At 31.1% G+C, this 23,318-nt stretch overlaps 2 protein-coding genes across 3 annotated transcripts in view; one reads left to right on the forward strand and one right to left on the reverse strand.

Moving 5' to 3' along the window:
- The window catches only part of LOC129914004 (muscarinic acetylcholine receptor gar-2), a 69,501-nt gene extending 62,914 nt beyond the window's left edge, over positions 1-6,587 (forward strand). Inside the window, exons 3-5 of one of the 2 annotated variants that reach the window (XM_055993027.1) lie at positions 3,760-4,175; positions 4,241-5,152; positions 5,228-6,587. In XM_055993027.1, the coding sequence (XP_055849002.1) occupies positions 3,760-4,175; positions 4,241-5,152; positions 5,228-6,384 (2,485 nt within the window). In that variant the 3' untranslated portion in view covers positions 6,385-6,587. Of the gene's footprint in view, positions 1-3,759; positions 4,176-4,240 lie in introns of both variants that reach the window. The other variant, XM_055993026.1, reaches the window with a different exon arrangement.
- A 3,089-nt stretch (positions 6,588-9,676) lies between these two features.
- LOC129914009 (succinate--CoA ligase [GDP-forming] subunit beta, mitochondrial) lies at positions 9,677-20,316 on the reverse strand. Its single transcript, XM_055993035.1, has 4 exons — positions 20,213-20,316; positions 20,018-20,153; positions 11,095-11,194; positions 9,677-10,856 (listed from the first exon to the last, which is right to left on the reverse strand). The coding sequence occupies exons 1-4, from the start codon at positions 20,258-20,260 to the stop codon at positions 9,890-9,892; spliced, it is 1,251 nt and encodes a 416-aa protein (XP_055849010.1). The 5' UTR covers positions 20,261-20,316; the 3' UTR covers positions 9,677-9,889.
- Positions 20,317-23,318: the final 3,002 nt, after the last annotated feature.

Below are 23,318 nucleotides of genomic sequence, written 5' to 3' on the forward strand. Positions count from 1 at the left end.
AAATAAAGGGTTCCCAACAAAATATTAATAAAATATGAACCTAAAAAACCAAAAACATAAACAAAAAATATGAATAAATCATTATACTTTATTGTTTTTTACACATTTGCATTTTTTTTGCTCGGCTAAAAACGCATATTTAGGCAGACTTTTGACCAAATAATTGTCTTGAAGTAAGATATTCCACAAATCGACTCTGTTTCGTGAAAATAAAACATTTTCAATATTGTGTGCCAAATTTGGTAGCATAACGATGTAAAATGACTTAGTTATCATGTAAAACTCTTTTAACCTTTTTCGTTTGCATTTTTTTTGCTCGCTACTGTACATCCGTCATTTGTTGACGTTATCTGAATTCAATTTTGCCAGTGTTGGAAACTGCTCACGATGGTGAATTTTAAAAGGTGTAAAATCTTATTTACGATTAAAGATCGAAAATACACAAAGTGCCTCCAAATAACTACAAAATCAGATTTTTACTATTAAATGTTATTATCAGAAAAAGAATAAGGTACCAAATGCATTTTTCTGGGAAAAATAGGTTTATATACCTAGGTACTTTTTCAGGAAACGATAACCCTAAAACCAGCCATAAGAAATTTTATTTCTATTTCAAAATGGCTTCCATTTTCGTGTACGTTTTTAACAGACTTTGATTAAAATTTAATACTCTTGTATTAAAAAAAGGAGACGAGTATTTATTTTAATTCTTCCCAGGATAAAGTTATAATTTCGAATTAGTTTTTAATCCAAATTTCTTATATTAGGTGTGTTTTTTTGTTTATGTATATAGATTTGGTTCAAAAAAACGACATCGAGATTTTTGAAATCAAAACAATATCCAGATTTTACTTTCTCTTTAAAAAACAGTTGTGTCAAGGTTGTTTAATTGTTGTGTTCATTCAGAAATGTCTGGAAATATTAACAAAAAAAAAAGCGGAGAAAATGAGGTTTGAAAAAAGCTCTCATAGAAAAAAATAATCAAAAATTTGTTTAACATGGTTGCATTGAAATGGTAATATTTCGAGATATAAGCAATGCACTTCTCAGATAAAAGTCTTAAATGGATCCTGATAATATTGTTGAACAAATATATATATATAAAATTACCAAAGTTTTTTCGAAAAATTAGAAATAAAAATAAAAAAGTTTCCATGTTTGATTTTTAAAAAATCGAAAAAAAATCAATATGGCTACCTTCAAACGCTTATAACACAAGAACGACGCAAGTAATGTTAATGGTCATGGTCTTAAAATGAAGCTAAGAATATACAAATGATTTTTGGTTTTTTGTAAAAAAAAATTTTTTTGAATCCAACATGGATGCAATGGCCATACCACTACGGAGTTAAAAAAAATATGAGTATGGAACATTTTTGACAAACGGCTGCCAAAGTGTATGTACAGTGGTGCCAAATATTTGCACGGATTTCAAAAATCCGTATAGATAAATCTATATAGATAAACAAAAAAACACACCTATTTTAACACTTTCGATTACATTTTTACAACGCATTTTGTTTTTGTCTTAAGATGTTGTATTTATCCATAACAACTGTCATTATATTATTAGGTACATAATTTTTGATTTTTATAATTGTGATTTTTATAAAAAAAAAACTAAAGGAAAGAGCACTTTAATTATATTGACCCCTTTTGGTTTATTTTCGATGATAAAAGTTTTAGGTTGACTTTTAACATTTATTTTTTACAAAAAAAATCAACCGATGAGAGTAATTTTTAAATTAAAAAAATAATCCTCAACCAAAGACCTAAAAAAATAATTTTTTAAAAATAAAAGTCAGACCAAGACCTAAATAAAGTAGGTATATTTAATATCGGTCAGTGGGATACCAATAGAAAATAAAAGTAACTGTTATTTTTGGTCTCTGTTTTAGACCAAAATACCACATTATGCGTCGTTAAAATTTGCTGCTTGTCAGTCAGTCGTGATAATTCACTTTATTTCTAACTGTTATTGCTGATATTTTTGCCAATCCGTCCCTTGTCCCCCCCCCCCCCCCCCAGAAAAAAATCCTGGATCCGCCCTTGTACGGCCCAGCTTAATGATTTAATTCCACTTGTTTTAACCCATTCATATTTACTCCCAGTCCATACAAAAATGACAATTCTTCTTTTGTACCGACAGTATGAGATTGGTACCGACCGACGCACAGTGGTGCGTTTCATGCTTTTGGCATCATTTTGATGAAGGAGCACCAATTACAAAAAGAAACTGCAAACTTTTTTGAAAAAAAAAAAAATTGGATAACAATGATAAATGTTGTAGCGGCTTATTGCCAAAATTAACTACTATTTTTGGTTATTCCTTTACGTCTCTAAACCGGCTCAGCAAATTTTATTTAAAATCTATCGACATATGCTACGTATTAGCCTCGAGGTCTCGAGTTATCAATTCTGCACAAAAGGTTAAACAAATACCTACTGTAAAAAAAATATACTTTTACTCATGAATTTTGTCTCATTTTTACTTGCTATATCGAATAGGTACATTCTACAAAAGCACTATAAGATAAGTTTGGGATTCATAAATAAAATTGAACTCGAAACATAATCATGCATGCATGCATAACATTGGGATGATTAAGAATGCGAAAAAGTGGTTTCCCCGATTCTGTATCTAACTCGTTGTAAACGGTGAACCCAATACACGCAGAAAAATAATTTTTAACCGAGCCCTTTTTTCGGTGGGTTAAAAAAAAAATATGTTAAAAATAACGTAGTTTGGTTAAAAACTACGTAGTTCTTGTTGCTAAAATCAACGTAGTCGCCTCGGTTAAATCAAATTGTTTAAAATTACCTTCTAAGAAGGTTATTATAACCCATCAAATTGTTTATACTGATCGAGAAACTCGGTTATGATTAGACATTTTTGAGATTATTTAATTTTACTGATAAACTTGGTTAAATTAACCAAGTGTATGTATTTTATTTTACAGATCACATATTTAATATTAAACAACCTTCTCGTTTAAATTTTGGAAGCTTAGGAAGTTGTTTAAATTTACCGACTATTAAGGTTAAAATAATGAAATTGCATTTTTTAGAAAATGTTTCATTTCTTTTTTAAGTATGTTCATTTTCTTTTCCCGCAAACAAATTTACAAATACTTTACCTTTTTATTTTTTGGCGCACCGACCACGACAAAAATTTTAAACTTAAACCGATATTAAAATTCAAATGCCTGTACATTAAGCTTTAATTGCTCAATTTTTTTAAATACATTTTTTTGTCTCAAATATCACAAAAAAAAGTCCGAACGTTATTTTTAACCTTGCTTTTTTTCCACTAGTTTACAAATAAAGGTATATATAAAGGTTTTATAGACGCACATACGTTATACATATTTAAAAAAAAGTTTAAATATTGGAAATTAATATTAATTTGAAATGTTCACTATGGCGTATACGTACTTTTTTTAACGTTTTTACTTAATTTTTATTTCTATACATTACAAACATGAACGTGTAACTTTACATATATTTAAAAAAACAGGGTAGTGTATAATTGTGTTTAAAAGTGGGCAATCCTATATATATTTGAAATATTTTATACAAAAGTACTGTTGGACTGAGAATACTATAATATACCTACACTTTTTTTAAACCAAAACAGATGATTAGATTTTTGTTTTTCGTACCTTTATAATATAAACAAATTTAAATATATTAGAACATTTTATGCAGATTAATTATTTAAAACACCAATTTTTTTTTTTTTTCTTTATTTATCTACAGGAGAATCCAAAAAGAACAAGAAAACATTTGCAAATCCTTATACCAGCGCATTGTCAAACACACCGAATGTCAAAACTATTTAGCCCTATATCGTTCATTATTCGAGAATGCAAATGAAATACCAGGTTGGAGCAATTCCGACAGTGACGATAATACACTCTATGACAATAAATCAGCAAATGCAACTTCGGCGGTGACAGGAAAAAATACATCATCTGACGATGATGGACCTGCATTGGTATTGCCACCATTTGATTTGTGGCAGACAATAGTGATTGCCGTGTGCCTGGCGATATGCATTATCCTCACAGTGGGTGGAAATATTTTGGTCCTGTTGGCATTTATAGTTGACCGCAGTATACGACAGCCGAGTAATTATTTTATTGCATCTTTGGCAGCAACGGATATGCTTATTGGTAGGTTATATCGATTTGATTGGAATTCATATATTTTTTCTCATATTTTTCATTGTCCTTTGCAGGAACGGTGTCCATGCCCTTTTACACTGTCTATGTTCTGATGGGTTACTGGGATCTAGGACCATTGTTATGTGACCTTTGGCTCTCTGTCGACTACACCGTTTGTCTAGTCTCACAATACACAGTCCTATTGATCACAATCGATCGGTTTTGTTCAGTGAAAATTGCCGCAAAATATCGCAGCTGGCGAACTAAAAACCGCGTCATTTTCATGGTCACAATAACATGGATCATTCCAGCGTTACTATTTTTCATTTCAATTTTCGGCTGGGAACACTTTACCGGCAAACGTGACCTCCTGCCCGGTCAATGTGCCGTACAATTCCTTAAAGATCCCGTCTTCAATACTGCCCTCATTATTGGCTACTATTGGACGACTTTGGTCGTCTTATTTATCTTATACGGGGGCATTTATAAAACTGCCTATGAAATGCAAAAACGCAGTGAAGCCAAGCAACGAAAGATGCAGTCAATGGTGGCCTTGAGTGCAGGTGCCATGACCGGCATGGCCGGTCGTGCTGCAGGTATTGGCATCACTGACGGCTGTGCCGGTCAAAAATCTGGCAACACTGCTGCTGCTTCAATTATGCCCACATCCAATCAAACATCATCGACTTCTTCAGATCCAAAAGAGGCTCCACCTGTTGCTCGAAAAGAGTCTACTCACGCCGAATTGCAACATGCAAATGAGCTTGAGAAGACCGAAGATAAGACGAAACGAGATGTTGCCGAAGCCGAAAAAAGTGAACGCTCCAGCAGTCCGGCCTTCGACTCCGATGACGAAAGCTCGGTAAATCAGATTCAAGCTTCAAATCAACAACAGCAACAACAACAATTGGCAATGTTGCGAAAGCGTTCCTCAATCGGTCTTGTATTTGGCGCCCAGGCAGCTCTTCTTGCCACCCGGAGTAAAGGTAACGTAATTTCCAATCCTCTACCCGAGGAGATCCGTTTGAAATCCGATGCTGAAATTCTTTCCTACATCCCAGAGAATTTGCACGGCGATGACAATAAAAACTCTCCACTCTCCCCCGTCGACATTGATCCTATCGAAGTGCCCAAGGAACAGGTAATTCCATGTCTTGTCCAGGCTATCCTACCCCCACCCGAAGGCTTTCAATGTCATTCACCTTTATCCGAAAGCTCTGATAAGCAATTAGGAAGTGCTACCAGTGATCTTACAGCTACTTACTATGACGTCATGAAGAGCATGGACGGTGCTGATTTACGGTACATGGATGAAAGCTCCATAATTCTCCCTTCGCCGAACCAAGAGAGTCTCTCAACATCCTACAGCTTCCCCCCACACAAGATTCCACCCGTTAATGCAGCTGCCCAAGCCAATCAAACGGTCACCAATCCAACACTCTTACAAAAGGCTCTAATCCGAGCGGCTGCCCAAAGCCAGAATGCACCCGCTACCCATCATCAAAATCAGAACCCCAAATCCCAGTCCCAGCTTATCGAAGTTGAAACTAATAAAAATAACGATTTATCTTCACATCCAGGATCTAGCAAGGACATTAATGTCAAGATCTTGGAAAATGTCCAAGAGGTCCCCACGACGACAATGACAATGACAACGGTCACAACAACCCTGGTCTCTCAGGCATCTGCAACGAAGCCCCAGCCGGTTGTAACCACCACCAATAAAATAGACTGCAATACCGACAAGGAACCATCTAAAGCTGCGCCAAGTACGAGTTCCGGTTCGACGTCAATCGGTGGAGGCAAACCCACACAAACCGATGACTCGTCACCAGCCACTGGCGGCATTCAATCTAGCCGAACTTCAAGCAAGAGAGATTTCATACGCTCCATTGGCCAACATTTAAAAGGTCGAAAGAAAATTCCACTTAGCATTCGACGGCAAAAGTCGAAATCGGAGAATCGAGCACGCAAAGCCTTCCGCACAATTTCATTCATTCTCGGAGCATTTGTGGCGTGTTGGACACCATATCATGTGTTAGCCCTGGTTGAGGGCTTTTGCTCCAATCCACCTTGCACAAATGAGCACCTTTACATGTTCTCGTACTTTTTATGCTACGCAAATAGCCCGATGAATCCATTTTGTTATGCTCTAGCTAATCAGCAATTTAAGAAAACCTTTACAAGAATTCTTAAAGGTGACCTTCATATGACGTAAACACAAAACACACACATACACACATTAAAAAAAAAAAACAACACATATCTAAATTAAAAATTACAAAAAATAGTTAAACTTACAATTTTTTTTGGAAAAAAAATAATAATCAAGTCAATTGTCAATTTGAAAAATTAAATAAAAATAAAAAAACAAATTAAATTATTAAATATAAAAAATTATATATACAAAAAAAAAAACATACAATTATCAAAATTATATTTTTAGGATTAAAATTGTAGAAAAAATAAAAATCATGAATAAAATATTTTAAAATTATACTCGTATATATAAAAAAAAAATAATATTTTAAACAAAACAAAATAGACAATAAAATTTTAAAACTTTTTTTTTCTAATAAGTACATTAAAATATATTATAAATAAATTATTTATAATTAGCAAAAAAACAAAAAAAAGCCAAGTATTTTCTACAGACAATTAAAATTAATAAAAAACAAAATAGAATTTTAAATTTAAGATTTAAAATAAATAAGAAAAACACGTTAATGGTTATTTGCACTTAATAAATAAAAAAGTTAATGTGTAAGAACTAAAGTTAAGTTAAATATTAAATTAAGAAATAAATAATTTTAAAAAATAATTATAATTATGTATCATATAACTATATATTTGTGATATTATTTGTTAAGAATTTTTAAAGTTTATTTTCTTTTAAAAAAATTAAACAAAAATTTCAAAGAGTTCGTCTTTATCTTAAAAAGCAAGATGGAAGTTTCTACAATTTTTTGAAATATTTATTTTTTATAGTTTTAAATAATTTTGTTTTATTTTTAAGCCTTATTCTGAATTTTTAATTTGAATATTTTTTTATTTTAAAAACTAAGAAATAAAATGTTTTATTTTTCGACTGCAAATGTTCATGCAATTTGTACTTGAAAAATAAAATTTGTAAAAAAAAAAAAAAAACAATGAAACTTCCATTCTGTCTAAAACATTAAGAATAATCCGCAAGCAAATTTTTACTCACTCAACATTCATATGAAAAAAAAAAAATAACTTCTTCTTCATACTTTTATTAAGAGCCCCTTGCAGAAGAAGTTATTTTTAAAATATCAAAAAATAGTCAAATCGTTTTTTATTGAATTTTGTCATTAAACACACAAATATTATTTTGTTTTATAATTTTTGCATTTTTATTATAACTTTTGGAAATAATAATATTGTATGTCCAAATTTTTGGCAAAAATGTGTTCAAAATATATGAAACAACAATTAAAATAAATCATCTCTCTGTATTAATTTCTTTGATTTGAATTTTTATTTTTCATTTTTTGAAAAAAAAAAAAAAAATACAAAATAATAGAACGGTAATAGTAACCGAATCAAAATTTTAAATTTAATAATAAAATTTTAATTTAGAATAAGAAAATTAAAAATTGTAAATTATATTTATTAGGTGTAATATTAAATAAAAACAAAAAAGAAATTAGAGACTATAAAACAAATTAATAAATTAAATAAAAAAAACAAATTACAGTGTTATTAAGGATCTTAACTTCCGTAATTCGAGATGAAATTGTTGTAAAAGGATGCAAAGAAATACAAAAAAAAAAAAAAATTAGAAGATAAACGTATTTAGTACAATAAAGAAGACGTGTTTCCTTTTTATCATTTGCGGAAGGCGAAGGATAACTGGTGAGTATGTGCCTAGTGCCTACCCCATCTGACTTCGTTCGGCAAATCAGTATCAGTAAGTACCTACTTTATTATGAGGCAAAATGCCCTCAATAATTTTGTATGTGAGTGAAAGCATAAAATAATTGTTATTTTTCAATAGGTCTTAGAAGTTTTGAACTAGAAGAAACCGATTTGGACAAAAGGAACCAATAGTGCAATAACAATGTGTATATTTTTTAAAAATGATAGTTACAAAATTTGTTCCCAGTTTAATATATACATATTTTCCTTTTAAATATTTTCCTTCCACAAACGGTCTACCATAAAAGTGCCCTCTGACTCAAAAGTTTATAATTTGATAGTATAATATGGACATTAAATAGTTGCACCCTTGACTCAACTCTTTATTTCGTTCCGAAAGTCAATCCCCTTTGAAAGTGGATTGGTAAAGTAGAATAGGGCACATATTATTACTTTCATTTTATTATTTTTTCTTTGTTACATTATAAATCGGAAAATTCCAAGTGGTTCTCATGCCCCATTTATCTCTACCTATTAAACCTTCTTTATAGCAAAAGTAAGGAACACAGAAGTATATTTAACTGTTTTCATTTATCATTTATCATTTTTCAACTAAATGAAGACCACAAAAACCTCTATTATTGTCAAAAATTGCGTCGGAAATCACAAATTTTAGACGATGTCTAGTTCATAAACCATAAACTCGATCTAATGCTAATTTTGCAATTGCAATTTTTGAAATAATTGTTAGGGACGCATTAATCTCACAAATTTGACAGTGATGAATTTTGGGTATGTATGTACCTATTATTATTTTCTTAAATCATATTTTACAATGGTTCTTCAAATTCATTACCATTAAAAAAAATGTATGAAACAAATATTTTTTTGTTAAGTTTAAGAAAGGAAAACCATTTCAGTTTAATCCATTCTCTACCGGAGCCTGTATATCAGACAACCAACAAATCATAGCTTGGGTGTCCAAAAGCATCAGGAAGCACGATTCTCGATTTCAAATCATTTCATACATTCAAAAGCACAAATTCATAAACACCTAAATGACAAAACCAATTTCTTGGTGCAATTGCAAATAATTTGAATTTGATTATTTACCAACAAAGATAAAAAAGTTCAAAATTAAGTTAAAGCGCGTCAATCTGTTCTATTGGCATATAGAATGAGTAAATCCGTAAATATTAAAATCGGCAACCAAAGCGATTTTCTGCTTGTTTTACCTATTTTCATTTGATACCCAAATCTTAAGGATTCCAACAGAATGGAAATTCATACTTTTAACTATAATGCCATTATTATAGCCTTTTACCTATCTGGTCACTATTTCTTTCAAAATAAAAGACAGTTCAATAATGTGTATTATAATTAACCAATAAATTCTTGGTCGGAATTTCACATGCGTTATTGGTGGAAAGAGGAGCCATTCTCAGTTCTCTGTACTTGCAGGTGCTTTTGTCAAGTTTAAGCATTAAGTCAAAGCTATTTCACTGCGACTAATCTGATAATTAGATTCCTTTAGTTTGACCTTACCTTTGTTTAAATAAATCCATGTTAATGAAATGCATTCATTTTTTTTTCTTTAACAGTCAGTATATATTTGTTTTTCTTTTTTCAGGAATACCAAAAATTAATAAAAAAAAGTTTTAACATAAGAAAGGAACATTTTGATAAGAAACACATTTTGTCTTAACCCATTATAAACTTTAAATCATGTTGAGTGCAAAAGAAAACTATTGTAAGGTCATACATACTCGTAAACTATAACAAGAGAGGTATACAAAAAAAGTTGAACTATCTTAAAATCTTAACACACACAAAAACCAGTCAATTTAATTCAATGCTTGCACTGCTTTTTGTGCAGCATCATCTAAATCTGTCGCCGTTTTAATGGGTAGACCAGAATTCTTAAGAATATTACGAGCCTCGTCGACATTTGTTCCTTCGAGACGAACAACAAGTGGCACATTCAAATTAAGTGCTTTTGATGCAGCAACAACACCATTAGCAATTGTCGCACAGTTTACAATTCCACCGAAAACATTGACCATAATAGCTTTGACATTTGGGTCAGATGTAAGAATTTTAAAAGCTTCAAGAACTTGGTTTTCCTTCACTCCACCACCAACATCAAGGAAATTCGCTGGACTTCCTCCATTTAGTTTAATGATGTCCATTGTGGCCATGGCGAGACCAGCGCCATTCACCAAACAACCAATATTGCCATCCATTGCAACATAGTTCAAACTGTGTTGTGCAGCTTCCACTTCTCTGGGATCAGATTCGCTTGTGTCTTCCATTTCAAAGATATCCTTCTGACGAAATTGAGCATTATCATCGAAATTCAATTTGGCATCCACTGAGATCACTTCACCAGCATCTGTCTCAGCCAAAGGATTGATTTCAATTTGAACAGCGTCGACATTTTTAAAAAGTTCCCACAGTTTTTCAACTTCTTTTACACATTTGTCGACCAGATCGCCTTTGAACTCTAAGAATTGGGCGACCTTTAGACTTTGTTCACGTGTTAAACCTGTTTCAATGCCAATGGGAATTGTGAGTATCTTTTCAGGAGTTTGTTCGGCTACGGCTTCAATATCAACTCCACCAGCTGGAGAAGCTATAAGGACGGGACCATTGTGTTCCCGATCCATCAGAATGCAGAGGTAGGTTTCACGAATAATATTTACACTGCGGGCAACCATCACTTTTTTGACTTGGATGCCGTCTTTTGGGGTTTGTTTTGTGATGAGACGATGTCCAATCATTTTTTTCGTCAAGTCAAGGACTTCGGCTTTTCTGTTGGAAAGAAGGAATTCGATTAGTTTTTTGTTGATAATATAAAAATCAGTTTTCTTAAAATTTCGAAGGAATGGTTATGATGAAAGCACCTTGTGATGACGAAATAGAAGAAGACACATTTCTAATTCTTTATCAGTCAAATGCATTGTGTATTCGTTTTGTTTTTTTTTTTATTGCAGAATGAGATGATAGTGAGCAATAATAAAATCATTTGTATTGTTTACATTTTACTTACTTCTTTGTTATGTGAACACCTCCCTTAAATCCATTATCAAAATGACCTTTGCCTCTTCCACCGGCTAAAATTTGTGCTTTAACAACGTATTCTGGACATTCTGTAAATATAACAAAAAATTATATTATTATCAAATGATGAAAAGTTAAATATATTGCATAACAATAAATACATAAGTTGTGATTACATGTGAGCTTAAGAATAATTAGCAGCATTGTTAAGAAGCAGGTTATCATTAAAAATGGCTATCACTTAAAGCATTTGGCGCATTATGACCAGTGGGAAGAAGAAAAAAGGGAAGCAGATTCCTATATGGCATTGTCATTTGAGGAGGTGATTTCCAAAACCAGCTATCTGACCTGAAGGTAATTTTGAGTAAAATGCCAAAAACCTTTACTACGTAATACAGAAAATATAGAGCAAAATAATCTTCTACAAATTTATTCTTTACGAAATTTTATTAAAATTAAAGTTTTCGAAATAAGTCTTTACATTGAAAATTCCTTATTAAAAAGTCGGTATATCTGCTTTTGGAAGTATAATTGAATTATGTCTTATTTTGGAAGTAAAACTATTAAAAAAATCTTCTTTTGCAGGTAAAATCACGATTTTTTTTTTAATTTTTTGTAAATAAACCTTTATCAATATCAGTATTTTAGTTTATAACAAGAAACGAAAATACATTTTTATAAATGAGATTGAATTAAAATGCGTTTCTGGATCGCACGTACTTGCTCTTGTAAATTGGAATGTCTATTTTGGTTATTTGAATAGCTCTATATTTCATTTTTATAAATGAAATGACAGTCTGCAAATTTTGAAAAAAATTGGTACGAAATAAGATAACAAAATTAGTCAATTTTCGCAAAAAACCACAACGCCATTTCCATTATCCAATTTTTTGAGAAAAACTAAAAACACAGATTCTTAATATTATTTACTAAAACCCTTAAGTACACAAAATTTAACTTAAATCGTTAGACCGTTTAGGTCCTAGCACGGTGTATAGATGGACGGACGGAACTAAGTAATGACGAAAACTACTTTTGTAACTCCTCCATCATCCTAATGTGGCATTTCATACGCCAAATTGATATTTTTTATACTGAAGAGGCCTTATTGGAAAGAACATTTGGCATAGGCCATTTTGGAAAAAAACATTTGGTGTTCAATAGGCTGTTTTGGAAATAAAGTCGTTTTTTGACATTGAATACCTATCTCTGTGTGCTGTTTAGAAAATTATTTTTGATTGAATCAGACGCGCCATGAAAAGACATAAAAAATGACATGCATATCTCATTTAACGATTTTTTTCCGATAGCTGGTTTTGGAAATCAGCTCCTCATTTCTTGACAAGAGGCAACCAGTAAACAAATTCTAGGTTTTGGAGAGACCATAAGTTTACTTGTAGTATAAGCCCTGCCGGGAAATTAGATAATTATGGTCGAACTCAAACAAGTTTATCAGCCTTATAGTTCCCTGGAATAGATCAGTATAATAATGAGAGGCCACTCTGAATAAGAAGTACTTCTTATTCTTATAGGGGCCATCTGATTTCTCTGTTGATAAAATGACAAGAAAATCGTGTCTTATATAAGTTGCTGCTAACAAAACATAAATACATTATCTTTGTTACTTAAAATTTATTGAATATAATTTCAAGATATCCAAGGCTTTGGGTAGCCTTTTATGTGGCGAAGGAGATTAAAAAGCATACATAAAATATCTAGTAAAAGTGGCAGAAGAGCAAGAGAGCGGCTATTTGGCTGTGGCTTCTTGATAAGAGAAAGACTTACGAAAGATGTCACGGACTTTAAATATGTAAGCAAGCAGCTTGTCACAAGCACTTAAACCTCTGTAGGCACACCTCTTTTTTGTGACGTGATAGGCACACGGGTGCGAATTTGGTTTATACTTTTTCATGTGGCTAGAACTTTTTTCGGTCACAATATTTTATAGAGAATCAAGTATGAAATTGATGTAGAATATTTCGAGGAATTCGAATATTGTATTCACAATTCCGAAAAAAAATATTTTCATCCTTATAAAGAGACTTTTTTGTGACCACTTTTTTGAAAAATCGTATTTTTTTTTATTATTGTCCTGCCAAATTCGCACCCGTGTGCCGACAGAGGGTTAAAAATATTACGCTGATCGGTTTTTACGTATGTAGCTCCGTTAAGTCAGAACACAGAACGGATAACTTAAAATAGCGTCCAAAATCCCCAAAAATTAATTATTATTTTTTTTTTTTTTCAAACTTTGAATATTTCCTAAACGTAGGGTGCGATTGAGCACGATAAACATCTAAAAATTGAAACAATCTACACAAAAATACCACGACAGAAAAGTAATTAGAAATTAGGTGGGAAAACGCTGCCAGAGTTGAGGATAGCGGAAGGACACTTTTTTAAGGTACTAAACGGCGCACAGTGGTGCCATTCTTCGTTTTTGGCGTCAAAATTTATTTGCACGGCCGTTTCTGGACGAAAATTCATGAAATTTGGTACACTGAATGATTATAGTATGGAGAATACGAAAAGGCTGCCAACTTTTTTTTATTCAAAATGGCGGCTCCAAAATGGCGGAAAGAATGAGCGTTAAAATAGAATTTTCATTTTCAAAACAGTATATAAGCTAGAAATTGGGCTAAATTCATGTCAAAAAGGTGTTAGATTTAAGATTTAGAACTCATAGATTCATATTCTTTACAAAAAAATCAAAAAAATTGAGAACAAAGTCCAAAAAATGCCAATTTAGTAAAACACACTTTAAGACCCCTAATTACGCTATTTCATGCATTTTTTTTAAATTTATCACAATTTTGAGATCTCTTCTATTTATGTTTCATAAGAAAATTGAAAATATTGGGGTTATATGGTTGCCAACTATGTTTTTAATTAAATATAAGAAAACATGATATAATGAAAAGTTTCAATGTTCAATAAAACTGAGAATTTATTTTTTCCGTAAACCAAAATATTTTTTTCTAATAGATTTTAGCGTTTTAAATTCAAATCCGGAGTCAAAAAAAATCTATGACGTCACGTTTTCGAGATATAAGCAGATCAAAATTGATTTTTATCTTCGAAAAGTGACGTCATAGATTTTTTTTGACTCCGGATTTGAATTTAAAACGCTAAAATCTATTAGAAAAAAATATTTTGGTTTACGGAAAAAATAAATTCTCAGTTTTATTGAACATTGAAACTTTTCATTATATCATGTTTTCTTATATTTAATTAAAAACATAGTTGGCAACCATATAACCCCAATATTTTCTTATGAAACATAAATAGAAGAGATCTCAAAATTGTGATAAATTTAAAAAAAAATGCATGAAATAGCGTAATTAGGGGTCTTAAAGTGTGTTTTACTAAATTGGCATTTTTTGGACTTTGTTCTACATTTTTTTGATTTTTTTTTGTAAAGAATATGAATCTATGAGTTCTAAATCTTAAATCTAACACCTTTTTGACATGAATTTAGCCCAATTTCTAGCTTATATACTGTTTTGAAAATGAAAATTCTATTTTAACGCTCATTCTTCCGCCATTTTGAAGCCACCATTTTGAATAAAAAAAAGTTGGCAGCCTTTTCGTATTCCCCATACTATAATCATTCAGTGTACCAAATTTCATGACTTTTCGTCCAGAAATGGCCGTGCAAATGAATTTTGTCGCCAAAAACTTAAATGGCACCACTGTGCGGCGATCCCAATCTTTTTAATGATTTAACCACATGATAGTCAAAATGTTAAAACTGGTAAAATCATTTAAAGCCGCTGAAAATTTAATCCGCATAGGTGCAACGATTGATTTATTTAATAAGGTAAGAAGAAAGTATGGCCAACTAAGCTCCGTCTACAAAAGGGGAGGTGCTCTGAATTAAAAAAGCTTAGAATTATTTTTTTAAACAACCAGGGGATTGTTTCTCATCAAGCCACATTAATTACAACAGCTACAATTATACTACATCGACGACCCTAAAAACGAAAATTCACACCTCATTGAATCTTGGGAAATATTGTTTATGGTTCAGAAATGCTAAAAGTTTATCCAAGAGATTCAATACACGATGGACCTATTGAAGTTTAAAGTCACATCGTGTTGGCAATCTTCCACTATCTTTAGTAAAATATTAAAAAAGTAACCCAGAAATAAAGAATAAATTTAAAAACCGCATAAAACAGCATGAAATTTCATCAGAGTTCTGTGATGGCCGAGAACTAAAACAAAACATTTTTGCAATTAAAAAAAGGTAAAAGTTTTTCAAGAGCAAAAATCTGTAATTTGCGCGATTAAATGTGGAGTTTGCGAAAGGCGCTACATTGGACAGACGGAAATAAACTTGAATGAAAGATTTAAAAAGCATTGCAATTGCATTGAGAAAAAAAAAATTATCGGCTTTTGCAGATAATGGCGCAAAATTGTAAACGATTTAGTAAAATGCATTTTAGTAATTTACTTAGCTGAAAATCGGTCTGCATTTGACTGAGTAAATTACTAAAAAGGTTTTAGCATTTTACTAAATTGTTTAAATTGTTGCGCTATTGTAATTTAAAGTCCTTATTTTAGTTGATAAAGCTGATGTAGTTCAATGAAAACCAGGCCCTATTGGAATTTAAGAGATAAAATATCTTGGGTGTCGAAAAAGCTATAACTCAATACCAGTGGCATTTTTTTTAGAAAGTGTAGATATTAAGGAATTACAGTTCAATTGGATTCTAGCTAAGGACCGGGGCCTATTTCATAGATAATACATTACATACATACATTTAGGGTTGGGTTCGATATCCCGCTTTTTATATTCCCGTTTTTTAAAATCCCGTTTTTCACTATCCCGCTTTTTAAAATCCCGATTTTTATAATCCCGTTTTTTATTATCCCGATTTTGCAAGCAAAACTAGTTGGTTTATTTTAAAAAATCGCGCGATTTTTTAAAATAAAACAACTAGTTTGGCTTGCAAAATCGGGATACTAAAACAAATTAAAAAATGAGAGATTTTTCTAAACGCATTTAATTAAAACCTTAACAAAAAATATAATATATACAAAAAATAAGAAAAAGTAAGGAATGTTTAATTAACAAACTAATATTTACTTTAAACTTTTAAAGGAACAATGAAATCGTGATAATCCCATAGATTAATAATAACTTAAAATGATCACAACACCTTAAATTAAGTACACACTACATAATCAAAAGAAATTTCATTTAAATATATTTCAACTTATATTTAGATGCATTTCAACAATTTTGATATTTAAATAAATGAAATTTCTTTTACTTGTGAACTCAATTCAAGGCTTTAATCATTTTATGTTTTTATAAAAGAAATACCGTTTTCAGAATGTATTGAAGGTACATATTGTGTGATCTTTACAACTCAAAAAATCAGTTTTATTAATTTTTTGTCTATTTCTCATGATTTTCTTAATTGTGCATGTATTTTGTAAAAAAAATCGGGATTTTCGGGATTTGACGGGATTTTAAAATTCGGGATTTTAGAAAACGGGATTTAAAAAAGCGGTATTTTAGTAAACGGGATTTTGAAACTTTTTTTTCGGGATTTTCGAAAAACGGGATTTTAAAAAGCGGGATTCCGATACGCTCCCATACATTTGTATTTGTATTGTATGATATTGACAGTTCTGATGTATTATTTCTGTTTCATAGAAATGTTGTATAAACAACTACTGTCATTAAATCAGTGTATGAACGGAGAATCGACTGGAAGTATTCCAATGTTGTATGATACTGTTTCATAGAAATTTATCATACATCGTTTTAATGAATTTTGTGTGAATTTTTCATACATTTCATACAGCAAGTATTTTCCGCTGTAAACAAAATTTATTTACTTAATAAAATTATAAAAATGGGAGTTTTGTGTTCACAATTTAATCATATATTTTGTGTTTTTTCAAAGAAAATAATAATTCATTGTCTTTTCTTGTTTTATTTTTAAATTTCATGACCCGCAAGTTTCTGTTATTTTTCGTTTTGGTTAGTCAGTAAAACGTACCTAGTACGTTGAGGTAATGGTCCATCCTTGACAGAATTTCAGGACAGCTTATGCGATTTAGCCACACAAACAAAATTATGAAATCTATATTTAATAGATAATAATTTTGTTGAATTATATTCGTTATGGCATTGAGATAAGTAACTGACGCAAAACGATTTTACAAATGTTGGCATAGTTTTCGATTTTTCATATTATTCACTAGTTTAAAAAATAAATCTTGATGTAAAATTGTCAAATGTCTAAAATAAATCCAAATCTAAAAAAAATAGTTATCCCGATTTTAACTATGAAAATAGTTAAAAAATAGTTAAAAATGACAATTTTTTTCTCTGTTAGATAGTGATAGTATATTAGGTTAGGTAGTAGTGGCTGTCAGGCAAATTACCCGACACACTTAGACCCTTATGGATCCATTGTGATACCACAAAAGACTAGCAAGTTGGGACTCACTAGCCGAATAGTGATAGTAATGAATTTGGATTTATTTTTGACATTTCAATTTCTTTACATCCAGATGTATTTTTTAAACTAGTGAAGTGAATAATATGGCCGTAACACTCTATTCATGTATTGGATTGTAGTGCATCTCTTTAGATGAATTTCTCACATGTTCAATTTGTTTTTACTTGTGAGACAAGAATAGTCATTTAATGATTTAAATTCTGTGCGTCAGCACAGATATTTTTGTAATGAAATTATTAAAATATCAATTTTGCTATAAGAGATAATTTGAAGTAAACAAAGACAAAATGTCTTTAAATCTGGCATCATAAAACCGATTCGAGGAAAAACAAATAAAAGGAAAATGAGCAAATTTGTATCGAACGTGGACGTTGCGCGGCCAAGAATGATTTTGTCATTTAATGATGTAGTTAAGCCGTAAATACATATATTGTGCAGAAGTTTTTTCAAGGTGACGTAGATACCTAACAAATGGATAAAATGAATTTAATACTTTTGTAAAGATTTTCTCATTATTGGAACCTTAAAGTGTATTGAAAATGGAAAACGCTGATGCTCTGTTATTTTCCCTGAATCTGAAGACCCTAATCTTGAATATCCGACCCATAGATACCAAAACATACCGTAGAACCCGGTGATTTTGGCCTGGCGGGTGACTTTGGCTTTGATATGGACACTTCTTTAAAAAATTGTTAATATATGAAGGACTTGTTTGATTTTTTCAAAGTTTCTTTGTAAATTCGTATAATTTGATGAATTAAAAAGTGATCATACTAGCTTTATTTAATTAAAATTATATATTAATTTATACTAAAATTTTATTTTCTTGAAAATGCTAAAAAAAAAAATCACCTGAAAATGTTGGATGGTTTGAACATGTTGCAGAAATAGGATTGCAAAATTACTTTAACTCCGATATGTGTATTGTTTTGCAAGTTGAATTACTTTCATTCTACTCTTGTAACTGTTTCATAAAAATTAATTTTAATTTGTTTATAAAAAATGCCATATGGTAGGGTCACTTTGGCCGGTATATCGGTTGACTTTGGCCGGGTGGCCAAAGTCACCCTCTTAATTTTTGCAGTAGACTTTGTTTTTTGGCAATATAATTAAAATGTTATCAGATCATACATATCAACATTTGGCAGCTCAACCACTAGACGTAGCCTTCTTTCCACCTCTTTAAATATTATGGAGGAAGACCTTAATAGCGTACAAGATGGCAAACTCGAAAAACAAAACAGTGCCGAAAGATGTGTTTCCTAGGCTTCTTAAAAAAGTCTGGGACTGGTCAAGTTTCCAGTTAAGAAAAAAATAACATTTTACCTCGGCTGCATCTTAAATGTTGATAACGATGAGATTACAGTGTCATTCCTGCGAAGAGGTGCTGGGTACAGCTTCATATACCCAGAGAAAAAATACGTTGTACAAGTCACCAAAAGTGATCTGGAGAAGAAACTTCCTGTTCCAACGGTTGACCGCAGAGAGGGACTATTTTTTTCCATATCCTTTGAAGGATATCAAAATTTATGCTAATTTTAAGGTTTTGTTTTTTTTTTTTTTTATCAAATATAAACCGACAATTCTGTGTACGAAAATAAAAACAATACCCACATGTTTTAAAAAATCTGCTCTTTCATTTGGGCTGGGTTAGACTGACGTGCTACTTGTAGTTGAACCGGAAATATAGCAACCGTCCTACCGGCCAAAGTCACCCGGAATGGAGGGTGACTTTAACCACTTAATTTTGGCATTTATCTATAGAACTGTCGGACAGATTTCTTCAAGATTAATCATACCTATAGAATGAGTGAAGTAGGTAAATTGGTTGAAATCTTCATTTAAAAAAAAAATTATTGCAGAAGTTATTCACATTTGAATTTGAAAACGTGCCAGTCACCCGGTTTTACGGTAGCCTTTTAAAAACAACACTTTTGAGATTTTTTTGTTAGTTTGAAACATTTCACAACTACTGTCGAAAGAAGATTCGACACTTTTGTTTTAAAACGCTAAAAGCTATTGTTTTTCATTTTAAGAAGATTCAGAAACAGAACAATACAAATGGCGGTTGTTATTCCCAAATGAATTAATGATTGGATAGTGTCTTTGGGAAGAGGTTTGATTTTTGCTGCCATGAGTTACCTTTCAACCAATAAGTATTCATCTCTCGTACTAATTGCTAGCCGATTAATTAGCTTGAAAATCTGGTTGAAGGTAACAGAGATTCGACTTATTTTCTTTGATTTGTATTAGATTCTATTAAGTTTCAGTTGGTTTAATCGAATACTCATACAAATACAAAAATCAACTGAAAGTATCATGTGAGAATTTAACATTAATCGATAAGTTATTATGCAACCGAAACCAAAAATTCATAATTATACAAATCTTGTGCGTATTTTTGTGTTTAAATTAATGAATAACACTTACCAAACTCTTTGAGCACAGTACTGTCGATTTTCTCATCGAGAACTTTGAACTCTTGAATTGATACCGCGTATTTTTGTAAAAGATCTTTACTTTGATATTCCAAGAGGTTAAGATACCGAACTGGAACACAATTTACCTAAAAAGAGTTCCCCGAGAATGATTACAAAAATACAATCAATTTTAATTCCATCTTACTTTTTGATAAATAACTCGACTGGCACATTGGCGTATAACTGGAAGCATTTTTGGGTTGATTTATCTGTGAAATTGATTCCAATTGTTAAGTCATTTTAAATAAATTAAATCAAAAGTGTTTTTTGTGTGATATTAACCTTTTTTTAATTTGTTGCCGGCACGAATTGTTTGAGGTATTTTTTTCAATTAAAATCTGATAAATAGACTTTGAACTTTGATCGAGACTTGTATTTGATTTGTTCAGAGTTTATCTAAATAGATTAAAATTCAAGAGACAGCGAATTAAATGCACACAACCTCCTTGAAACCAATTTATTTTGGAATAACTTATCTTTTTTATAAAATTTTTCAAAAGTGATAAGAAAATTTTGACAGATAGAAAATGTGCATCGAATATCGCATGAGAGAAATATTTTATTTGACAGTTGAAAGTGAGAGAGTTTTGGATGGCAGAGTTCAGCAAAAGTTTGTTGTTCATTGTCGATAAGGTAGTTTCAATTTCGTTTTTGATACGCAAAAACTGGACTGTTTTTACTTCGAATTAATAGTGTGCTTTTGGAATTTTGTTTAATGTTCTGAAACTTGTTAAAATTAAGGCTTGGCCACACCGGAGGGTATGCGGTAGCGGTACGGGTAGAGGTAACGGTACTTGTATGAAAAAAATTCCAAACTGACATATCAACGTTCAGATGTGGAATTTTTTTCATACAAATATCGTTGCCGCTACCCGTACCGCTACCGCATACCCTCCGGTGTGGCCAAGCCTTTAAGGTTTTTGTATTATTAGATACTTATAAAAGAATTTGTAATTTGATTTATTAAACAGAAAATCCATAACAAAACGCAGAGAATAACAAATCAAATGGAAAATTGCTATTTTTTCTATTTTTTTGCTAAATGCAAAACATTCTTTTTTTATAGCTATGACACACTGGTCAACAAAATTATGTTTTCAAAATAAAATTTAAAATTTGTGAGGTTTTTCATACTGGAAATCTTATCGTTTTCGATTGATTTCACTCATAGTGCAGGCAAAATAGGCATTTAAAAAATAAAAAATTGTTACACTCATGAAACTTGTCAAAAAGTTTGCTTTTGGGAAAAAAAAGCATAAAAAAAGACTATAAAAAAAAGTTGGGTGGAAGTTTGTTTTTCGCGGACAAGAGGGAGGGGGGTGAAGCTCAAAAATATACCTAGTGAAAAAAATTGTTTGTGAAATATCATCATATGACACATGTTTCTAATTTATTTTTTGATGTCGAGTCTAATGACATTAAAATAAAGTCAATACGATTGCTCTAAGAAATGTTATTGATTAAAAACAAGGGTGCTTATTTTTTGACCTCAACAGGTAAAATATAACCGAAACCCTTGTGAAAAACAAGCTACACTGATGAAATTCGGGATGAAAGTTTTAGATAAAGCAGGGACAAAAGACTCAAAAAGTTCTTAAAAATATTTTTGGTGAAAGGGTGTTTTTTTTTTATGGGTTGAGTATCATAACAGCTGACTTATATTTTATTCATTTTTAAAACTTGGCCAAAAAGCCAATGATTCGTGTAGGACTTAAGTATACACGTTTAATTTGTCATCGAAACCAAAAATAAAATGAATCATTGGCAAGTTTCTAGAAAACGTGATGCTTTGTAGGTAAGGTAGTGTTTTCTTTTTATACAAAAAATTTGTGATGCAAAAGCAGTGATGCATTTGTCGAACGATGCGTCATTTTCGATTGATTTCACTCAACGATGCACTCATTCTGAATTCCAATACCTGAAACAGTTTGAATCGCTTTGACAAAAGTGACCATTGTAGTTAAGGCTAAGATAAAATGGGAGATTAAGCAAAGCACGAGTGGACACAAAAGGTACGTCCAACAAAGAAAAAATCTCTGAGCACTCAAAACTCAATGACAACTCTTGACTATTGAATCTCAGTTTAATCCTATGTATTTTTATTAAAAACTGTATGAGAAAGTACACCGAACTGAATTTTTTCTGAAATAATTTACCTATTGTGAATATTAAAATCATTTAAAATACATTTTTAAAAGAATAATGTCAAAATATTGTGTACCTACATGTACTGTACATGTTCATTAATTTTCGATTACCTACTTTAACAGCCAAAGAATAGAAAAGGGTATATTTCTGGGTAAAAAAAATTCTACTATTTCTTTATTTTCAGTAGTGTAAATTGCTTTTAATTTTTATTTTCAAATACAAAATTAATTTACAAAAAAGCTTATAAACAGAAATTTCTCCTTAAATCGGTTGAGTCATTTAACTTACGAACTCCCAAGTATATTAATTATTTTTCAAATGTTTGTTTCCTCGAGTTCAATTTTTTTTATGTGTCCTTTATGTTGTACCTGTATCGCTAGTCAAATAATCACATAGAATCTTCTTCTTCCTTTTTCTCAGCGATGTCGAGGGGATCATAACTTTATCGTTTTTGTATTGTTCCATTTCGGAGGTAAACTGAATTGCTGGTGTTTTTGTATTTGCTTGTACCAGGAGTTTTTAGGCCTACCTTTCTTCTTACTTCCTTCTTACTTACAAAATCACACATAATAATCATCTTACTTCGATATAAGAGTTTTCTCTGTGATAAATTTGCATGTTTAATTGCTATATGGCGTGTCAAAAAAAAATCGAGGTTTTGATCAAACCCAACAGTACCACGATGGTTGAGAATTACAATAATAGGGATTTGCTTGAAAATTGGTACTTGCAAGACATACTCGTACCTACGTACATACATTATACATATGATTTTCACGTGATTTCCAAGACCCGTCTATTTCGTTGTTTGAATATCTATTTTTTAACAGATACTCGTAGCTATCCCCCATATAACGTTTTCAAAGCTTTGCAATTTTCTCAAAAACGGCTCTTACGATGCGATTACAAGCATTTTTTTCTTGGTGATTATAATAAAACTGCGTTTTTAGTTTTTCTTAAAAAATATGAAAAAGGAGTTAATATTGCATTGCGCCTATTTGTATTTGAATACCTGTATTTTAGGTTAAAATTTCCACAAACCATTTTTTCTTTAAACCCTCAATAAGGCTGAGTTTGTTAATTTGCATCAAAAATATTTCTAG

The sequence above is a fragment of the Episyrphus balteatus genome, chromosome 3, assembly GCF_945859705.1.
Source record: "Episyrphus balteatus chromosome 3, idEpiBalt1.1, whole genome shotgun sequence".
NCBI classification, from domain to species: domain Eukaryota; kingdom Metazoa; phylum Arthropoda; class Insecta; order Diptera; family Syrphidae; genus Episyrphus; species Episyrphus balteatus.

Excerpts from the sequence above, each read along its gene's own strand:
- LOC129914009 (XM_055993035.1), bottom strand. The coding sequence starts at position 20,260 with ATGCTTCCAGTTATACGCCAATGTGCCAGTCGAGTTATTTATCAAAAA. Across the intron at positions 11,195-20,017 it reads TACTGTGCTCAAAGAGTTTG|AATGTCCAGAATACGTTGTT; the intron begins GTAAGTGTTATT and ends TTATATTTACAG. Across the intron at positions 10,857-11,094 it reads GGTGTTCACATAACAAAGAA|AAAAGCCGAAGTCCTTGACT; the intron begins GTAAGTAAAATG and ends TCTTTCCAACAG.